The sequence below is a fragment of the Salvelinus sp. IW2-2015 genome, linkage group LG13 (genome assembly GCF_002910315.2).
Source record: "Salvelinus sp. IW2-2015 linkage group LG13, ASM291031v2, whole genome shotgun sequence".
NCBI lineage: Eukaryota > Metazoa > Chordata > Actinopteri > Salmoniformes > Salmonidae > Salvelinus > Salvelinus sp. IW2-2015.
Window position 1 is genome coordinate 46,099,631 of NC_036853.1, and position 9,657 is coordinate 46,109,287.

Consider the following 9,657-nt stretch of genomic DNA (forward strand, 5'->3'; position numbering starts at 1 on the left):
AATGGTTTGTAAGTAAAGGGGTTGTCAACACCTCTGCCTTTGGGGACAACTTTACGGGGTGCAAGCATCAGTCACAACCATATTCCCGATTGAATTGCTTATAGTAACGAAAGGATTGGCCTGGCAATTGCATCTGAGGAACAACAATCAGGAGAAGACCTTTGTCCTCTTCAGAATCTCACTGTTATCCGCTCCAAAGTAATGGGTTTTGGCTAAATCGCAACATTCATCAATAAAGGTGGTTTTAAAAGGTTATCCATTCTGGGGTTTTCTGGGCCAAACCAAAGTCCTGCAACCATCATATGTTCTTTCTGATGTATTTAAGGCAGTTCATTTATGGTAAATTGAAGGGGCCAAACTGAGTCATTTGAGTAGTTAAAAACGGGTCCATCACAGTTCCAGGTTTAATGTTAAATCATCAGCAGATAGCCTCTTCTCTTTCAGTAATGTCTAGTACATCTTTCCATCCATGACATCCTCAATTTCATATTCTTCTTCCTTCACTGTTTTCCTCAAAATATCTATTCCATGGTTCTCCAGTGTATCTCGCAGAAGGTTCCTCAAAGGTATTGACAAAAAAAAAAAACGTTTTGTTTCTCTGATGAAGGACGTTCCACAATGTGGAACGGGTTGCTTTCCTAAGTAATTTTGGCATTCATCCCAAAAKAAATGAGAGACAGCTGTCAGGGCTGGGTTACCCAACATTTTTTGGAGGAGATATTTAGATGTTGGAACCAAATTGGKGACAAGCAAATTCAGCAAGGCAAATAGGTCTATCAGGGCAGTTCCAGTCAGGTGATGATGCAGAACAAAGAAGATTATTGCCATAAGTTATTGCTCCTTTGTTACTGATGCCCCAGGGTAAAATCCTTTCTTTGTTCTGAAAAGAGTTAGATGCAAGGTATATTTAGACATTTGTTGAAGCMAGAAGGAAACATATAATACATCTGTAAAGTTAGAACAGATTGCCAAGGCCTGAGAGTTGYGTGTGTTTGTGCACCTGACACTAACCATCTCAGGGGCATCATCATAGTCTAAATGATCAGAGCCAGGTTGATTGGGGTGTGTCAAGGGGTCCTAAATGAGGAATACATGTAGAAAACCAACACAGAACATGATCTAACTGAAATGTTTGCTAGAATACATAACGCTGACTTCACAAGGGTGAGGCTAAGAAACGGAATGTCTGTGTGTGTGTGTACCACATTAATGTGTACATGTGGGTACCTGATGTCCCCACATGTATACAAAAACCTGACAAATTGGACACCGTGGGGATATTTGGCAAGTCCCCACGAGGGGAATTGCGATTTTTGGCTCGGGGGTTAAGTTTAGGGAAAAACGTACAATCGTGCATAGTGTTAGAATTGGGGTTACTATTAGGTTTAGGCATTGCGGGTTAAGTTTAGGGTTAGGCATTAGGGCCAGGTGAATTTTAGCCTTAGCCTTAACCTCAATAACCTAAATGTTTATGGTTAGGGTTAGGATAAAGGTTAGGGTTACGTTTAGGGCTAGGGAACATGATTTTTGGGGTCATGTTTAGGTCTCAAGTCCCCACAAGGATAGAAAAACAAATATGTGTGTGTGTGCATGTTTGTGCACCTGACACTTACCATCTCAGGGGCATCATCATAGTCAAAATGATCAGAGCCAGGTTGACTGGGGGGGGGTTTCAAGGGGTCCTAAAAAATGAACAGAGAAAACCAACACAGAACATTATCTAATGAAAATATTAGCTAGAATACATGACTCTGACTTCACAAGGGTGAGGCTAAAAAACGGAATGTCTGTGTGTGTGTGTGTGTGTGTGTGTGTGTGTGTGTGTGTGTGTGTGTGTGTGTGTGTGTGTGTGTGTGTGTGTGTGTGTGTGTGTGTGTGTGTGTGTGTGTGTGTGTGTGTGTCATTAAGCTCAAAATGATCAGAGCCATGTTGATTGAGGTTTGTAAGTAGCTAGCTAGAAACTAGATACTGAACACACACACTGACAATGTACCATCTAGGTAGCAAGTTAACTAGCTACTGTATCTAGCTAGCAGATATACAGCTAGTGTATACATACCAGTAACAGCATAGCATAAGCAATTGAACACCCCAAGCAGTATTATGGTTGTAGCTACATTTTTTAAAAATCTAGTTTTCTAGAGCTCACATATATATAGCTAAGGCAATATAACAACAACAATACCTTAATATTTCTGCTTGATCTGGTCTGTCGAGGAAAAGGGAAGTTTCCATCACGCATCCATTTTTTATATGGTCTCCATATCACTCGTACGGGAGGCATTTCTTACAAGCGTAAGCAAATTAGCTAATTATTGAAAACRGCGCGCATCATGTCAACTGCTAATGAAACTGTTTGCGTAGTTATAAAGCTATAAAATAAACTTTGCGGCAAAGCATAAAAGGCGCCAAGCTCTACRTAACTAAATCGTGCGCATGGGCGAAAGTTAGAAAACTAGGCACGAGCAAAGAGAAAATAACGGTTTACTCTCAGTTTGCACTTTGCAGCACAAGCAAAATATCACCAAACATGTATGCACTTGTGGAATTTTTTGAAGGGACATCAGAAATTGTTCCAGTGGAAAATATTGAAGAGTTTGATGGGACATGCGGCAATTTGAAAAAATGTATTGTTATTGGCAGCACACAGGGAAGAGATATCCCGCCTATGTCATGGCTCTGGATGGTAAGCTATCTAGCTAGCTATCCAGCTAATGACACAGTATAACGTAGCTAGCTAACAATATATGGTTAATGTCATCAATTGTTAAACTTAGTTATACAAAAGTAATACAGCCAATACATTGGCTATAACAATAACAACTAATGCAGCTAACATTAGCTAGCTAAGGAGCTAGTTATATCACTTAAGTTCACTAGTATGTGTAGGTAGCATGCTAACCACTGGCTAGTTAGCTGTTCGGCAGACCGATCCAACCGCTAACTAGCTTCTGGTCAGCACGAAAGCTAGCTAACACATACTAACTGGGCTGATTGCCTGGCCATTGTTGTAAATAAGAATTTGTTCTCAACTGACTTGCCTGGTAAAAGAAAGGTAAAATAAAATAAAATATATAGCTAGCTAGTAAGCTAAGTTGCAATCACAGCTTATGATATTATGGGGTGGGGGGGTATGCATCATGGTGAGTGATGTGAGTCGCTCCTAGCTATCGCCTAGCTAATAATGTTCATTTTTACTTTCTAGAAGATCGCAAGAGACTAGTAGAAATGTCAAAAAAAAGGACCAGGTCAGAATGTGCAAGAGAAGAAAGGGAGAGGAATAAGGGAGAAAAGAAAGAACCCTGCATTATGTGGAAGAAACAGAAAATACTACACGAAAGGTATGCTTAGTTGTGAAATTGACTAGCTATATCTTTGTGCAAAACCTGTAATTTCCTGACTGTAGCTATGTTACTCTAGCAGAGTGTATCACAGAAAAAGAAGAGGGCCGAGTCTGAAAAAACATCAGGTGGAACTAATGACCAGTGTATCACTTCAAGTAAGTTTCTAACACTTTGTAGCATTAGTTGTGCAATTTAARTTGATGCATTAAAAGGTGAATTTAACCCTGTACTAATCACTAATATTATCATAACACTTTGTGCATAAAAATCTGATTTCTCCTCAACACAACCAAATACAWAAAAAAAATAGTTCTGTGGTTAATAATTATGTCTGAAACCTCCAATCATTGAGACTAAAAAACACCACAAATATTGTCAATTGGTGGATTTTGTCCTTAAAAAATATGTCCCCTATTCATGTCTAAATGTGTAAGTTGTACAAAGAATCTTTGTCCTTCCAGGCCAGACCTCAAAGTGACACAGAGAGTGAGGACCTCACCTTAGTGTCAAAACAGGAAATGCAAATGCAGGTAACCACTGCAAACTTTCAAATAAGAAAATGCAGCACTCAGACAATCTCTCTCCAGGATTGAAGGTAAGCTTTCCTGTTTGTGGATGCTCCCACGGAATATTCTCACCCTGCATGCAAGTCCAGGTTTAGTTGTGTATATACCCATAGATACAGTGATTAGGTTCACTTGTAGGTGTATCTGTGAGTAGGTGCAGTTGTAAAGTGTCTACCAATCTATTAGTTGAATGCATATTGCATGCAAGTGTAATGATAGCACATTATGTTCAATATTTTCAGAGTTGCCAGGTTTGCTCCAGGAGGTGAAAAACCTAAAAAGGGAGAGAATGAGACACACAACTTCAAAGGGTGTGTGTGTGTGTTTGGTTTAAGCATGATGACCAGAAGCATGAGCAGTAGAGATTGAGATTAGGAAAGATTATTAGAAGTTGGAAGGAGTTGGTTGAAGGAATCTGTATTCACTTTCTCTGTCTGTCATCCTGTGTTCCCAGACATGGCTGGGAGGAAGAGAGGAAACACAGTTTCTAACGGTGTGTTATGGATTGTTGTTAGGTTGATGATCAGAATATGAGGAGTAGAGATTGAGAGTAGGAGGGATGATTAGAAGTTGTAAGGAGGTGGTTGAATGAATCTGTATTACATCTCTTTAACTGTCTGTCATACTGTGTGTTCCCAGACATCATGGCTGGTGGATCCACACCCTTCCTCCAACCCCCAAAAGCAGCACTCCAAAACATAGCCRTCACAAACCTACCAGACAGCATGGTAGGGTGACTTGAAACCTTGAGCTGTAAAGCGGGGATGCAAACTAGTSACAATTTGAATACAAAAGTAGGTGTATTAACATTGTAACAATACAGCAAGCAGAAAAATACTGTATGCATGTGCAGTTTTRCTTAATTTCACGTAAATGTTTAATGCATATTGTAGTACAATAATAATGTGTCTTATAAGTGTTTTAAATTATAGAGCGCCATTTAASATTATACAAAACATACTCATAAAASTATTTCTCGTTAACTACTAAAACTATCTAACGGAGTACAGCAAGCAAACAACTTGAGTCATGGCAGAAAGGAAATKGTTTTATAATTCCAATACRTTTACTTACTTAAAGGGGTGGTTCAWCGAAAAAATAMTTTTAACCTCTGCRAGTAAGGCTAGTTTCCTGAATTTCTGCCTGTCTGACATGSYCAAAGTAAACTACCTGTTACTCAGGCCCAGAAGCTAGGATATGCATATAATTGGTAGAATTGGATAGAAAACACTCTGAAGTTCCTAAAACTGTTAAAATAATGTCTGTGAGTATAACAGAACTGATATAGCAGGTGAAAAGCCGAGGAGAATCCATCTGGAAAAAAACTTTTGGAGCTCAGAATGACTTCMAATGCAATGCTATTGAAAGATCTAATTTCCGCCTCCCAGATTGCAGTTCCTATGGCTTCCAGTAGATGTCAACAGTCTTTATACAAGGTTTTAGGCTTGTTTCTTTGAAAAATAAAGAACTATTTGTATTTTTGCGCGCGTTCTTTTCCTTTGCTATTGAACATAGTAATCTCCGTCTGAAATATTATCGTTTATTTAGATATTAGACAACCTGAGGATTAATAAAAAACATTGTTTGACTCGTTTGGACGAACTTTGCTAGTAACTTTTTGGAATCCTTTGTATGCATGTTGAAGGACTGGATTATTGAATTCAATGGCGCCAACTAAACAGCATTTTTGGGATATAAAGCAGGACTTTATCGAACAAAAGAACCATTCATTGTGTAGCTGGGACCCTTGGGATTGCAAACAGAGGAAGATCTTCAAAAGAAAGTGATTTATTTTATCGCTATTTGTTATATCGTGACGCCTGTGCTGGTTTGGAAAATATGCTAATGTGAGGCGCTGTCCTCAGACAATCRAATGCTATGCTTTCTCCGTAAAGCCTTTTTGAAATCTGACAACGCAGTTCGATTACCAAGATTCTAATCTAAAGAATCATGTATGACACTTGAATTTTCATGAATATTTAATATTACGATTTTGTATTTTGAATTTGGCGCGCTGCGATTTCACCGGATRTTGTTGAATTTGATCCCTCTAGSGGGATCTCAGCTCTAAGAGGTTTTAACCTCATTAGAACATTTACCTAGGCATTCGCCTTTACCAGAGACCGTTTTTAKGTTAGTTGGATCAGTATTTAGACTTCTGCAATTTTATTTCAAAATGCGACATTTACAATTKTATCTAGAATGTATGAAAAACTATATGTATTTATCCTTACTTTATGCAACAACTGTTTGTCTCATCACTGAATTGCCCAAAAACAATCGGTTTTGCTTTAAAACATGTAACAAAAATCAACCTACTTTTCTTCAGTTTGTGTCATMTGGTTGATACTCTTCCTCTTGGTTCAAAGATTTGTAAGTAAATTCTGACTCTGACCCAAGTCGAGGCTCGGCGCGGATTAATTAAAAATTAATTCCTGGATTTTAATGAAAAAATTACCGATATACTAGGCTATGTAAATATTTTATCAAAGTAATCTTATCGAGATTTTAACTACAAGGGCTATTGCAGTGATTGGAGGCACCGGTGGTGTCTTTCGAGGGTACTTTGTTTATGATATACATTGATATTAAATGGGGTTTCTATGGGAGAGGGAGAAGTAGAATTCGCTGATGAGCTAAACTAAATACTGATCCAACCAACCTAAAAATTGTCTCTGGTGAAGGCTAATGCCTMGGAACATGTTCTAGTGAGATTAAATGTATTTTTGGACGAACCACCCCTTTAACACGAGTGATGAAAACATTAAAGAAGGCAATACAACAGTTTACATTTCAAGATAATACTTTATGAACAAAGAATTTATCTAAACATGAATCTGAGAGGTAGGCAGAGAACATATGCTTGACTAAGTCCAAAACTCAAATCTAATATACTGTACTTAGAAAGGGGGGATAGAAGGGGAGAGTGACAAAGCGRGGGAGACAGAGAGAGAAAGAAGGAGATCAGAGTTGTATAGTTACCACTAGTGCTRGGGGATAGGACTACATCTATCATCAATGGCGACGATGTGACAATGTCAAAAACAATGTTCTGTTAAATTTGGAGTCGACTCGATAAATTCTCTTTTCAGAAACTTTTTACAATCACAGAWAATGATGTTAATAATTCATATTTGTGTTCTGCCAAGTGCTAATATCGGTAACAATAATGATTTTRTCCGAATACTCTGCACACCCCTATTAAAGACATAYTGGGGATAATTGCGCTAACAAGACAAGTTTTTTTTAGAACAAACTAGAAGTCAGAGCAAATCCTAATATTAAAATACTGTATTGATTTCGGATATAATTTTTAAAAATATTCTAATATCATGCAAAAAACTACGTTTCAGTCCAACACAGTTTGAATACAGGACAGTTTGAATAGATTGTTGATAACTATTACAGTACCGTACAAAGAGCACATTTTGACCACAGCTTCTAAAGGCCCAAAATCATGTGTAACTGGTTTATTTTTTTGTGTCTTTTATTAAAGTTGTTTTATGAAGTCTTACAGGTGGAACTGGYAGAGGGTGTTAAACTCCAGGCAAACATTATCACTCGACTGAGCAAAGAACCATCAATGTGCATTTCTGAGCTCATGACAGTTCTGTTTCCCAGAGAGATGACTGCCGTCTCTTTGTTGACAGGAAAACATTTTAATGCATTCTGGGACAAGGAGGCAAAGAAACAGCTGTGCCCAACCAAAGTGTCTGCCATTTGCAGTAAGTTGCTTAGTCATTTTTTACTATAAATACTGTACAATAACATGTAGAATTATGAAAGATAAGACTTTTACTTCAAAATACAGCAGAACTACTATTAAAAAAAGGTGCTTTGTAGTTTATTTTATTTTATTATTTTATTATTTATTTATAACAAGAGTGTAAATTTGTGTGTGTAACCTGATCTCAGGTCTATTAGTTTGTGCCAAGACTGTTGATTAATTTCGGGTTAGGCAAGCTATTCTGTCCTCAAAGAAAATTTGTTAAAAYCCCCTTTTCTTTTTCTCCACAGCATTTTTAATTAGGCGAAACCAGATGRAGAAGGATGTCTTAAAAATAATTTGATTGAAGATTCAAAATTGCTTAAGAAGTCCAATATTTAGTTTTAAAACTGCTTTTTTTATTCAAAGGGAGTAACTTGGAGGCTAAAGCCTAACCTTTTGATTTGTTAACTCAGTGAAAAAGTATTAAAATTGATAATTTTTCAAATATGATGTCCTCGTATCTGTCAAATTCTTAATGTACACTGAACAAAAACATTTCAAAAGTCTACTATAGTTATTGCTGTAGTATCACTATAAGATTGCTGTAATATTACCATAAGATATACCATTAGTATATCTTTGTATATTGGTATAGTAGTGTAAGTTAGTTATTGCTATAGTATCACTATAAGAAGATGTTATAGTATTCCTTTAAGATTACTATAGTTATTCTATAGTATGTCAAAATTACCATAATAATACTATAGAATTTAGAAAACGTTTTTCTGTGATATTTCTATAGTAATCTTATTACTATAATATAATATTGATATAGTTATTGCTATATTTTTACTATAAGATTACTATAGTTATTCTATAGTATGTCTGAATTTACCACAAGAATACTATGTTKTTTAGTKATATTTGTATARTACTCTTTTATAGTAATCCTATARTGCTTTTTCGTAAGGGACCACCAGGAGAGACTGGTGTTGCAGTTTGGGAGTGTGCAGAGAGAGCTAAACCAGATAAATTATGATTAGTCATTATGAGTCTATAGATACAGCTCAACTGAGCCTGGGCTGAATACACAAACATCCTGTACTAATGGAGCGCCACCCCCTTCGAATCTTCACATGGCATGGTGTGAAGTCAAAAGGAGCCTCCAGATTCTAGAGTAATGAGCAGRGCTTTTCAATCAAGGTCTTTGGTGGGAACCACAGTGTATGCGTTTTATGACTGTACCAATACACCTGATGCATGTAATCAACTACACACTCTGGTATAGAGGTCCAGGGCCTAGACAGGTCCAGGGCCTAGATTCACAAAACCTTTGTAAGAAGACATTTCTTCTTAACTGTCATTTTTTCCTTAACTATAGACTTAAGAAGAAAGATAAGCAAAGTTGCTATTCCTCAAAAAGGTTATTGGAAATTTTAGCAGCCGGCTATTAATAACAGTGAATATGGTTCAGGGCACTGTACTGGGCGAAGGCCGGCTATTGGTGACTGTTAACAGTCTGAAGGCCTGGAGATAGAAGCTGTTTATCAGTCTCTCGGTTTTGATGCACTTGTACTGTCTTTGCCTTTTAGATGGTAGTGAGGTGAACAGGCCGTGGCTGGGGTGGTGAGGTCCTTGATGATCTTCTTGTCCTTCCTGTGACACCGGGTGCTGTAGATGTCTTGGAGGGCACTCAGTGTGCCCCCGTTAATGTGTTGGGCTCTCACCTGTAGGCTGTCTCATAGTTGTTGGTAATCAGGCCTACCACTGTTGTGTCGTCAGCAAACTTGATGATTCAGTTGGAGACGATTTGCGTGGCCACACCGTCATGGGTGAACAGGGGCTACAGGAGGGGACTGAGCATGCACCCCTGTGGGGCCCCCGTGTTGAGGATCAGTGTGGTGCAGGCGTTGTTGCCTTCCTTCACCAATTGGGGTAGGCCCACCAGGAAGTCCAAGACCCAGTTGCACAAGGAGGGGTTTAGACTCAGGGCCTGTCATGCCAAATAGTGTCCCCTGACAAAAAGTGTCCACCCCCT

At 38.1% G+C, this 9,657-nt stretch overlaps 1 protein-coding gene across 1 annotated transcript in view; it reads right to left on the reverse strand.

The window, feature by feature from the left end:
* Positions 1 to 9,362, reverse strand: part of LOC111971279 (melatonin receptor type 1A-A) — a 45,738-nt gene extending 36,376 nt beyond the window's left edge. The window contains exon 1 of the mRNA XM_023998043.2: positions 9,347 to 9,362. Within this exon, the coding sequence (XP_023853811.2) occupies positions 9,347 to 9,362 (16 nt within the window). The remainder of the gene's footprint in view (positions 1 to 9,346) is intronic.
* Between the last annotated feature and the right edge of the window lie 295 nt (positions 9,363 to 9,657).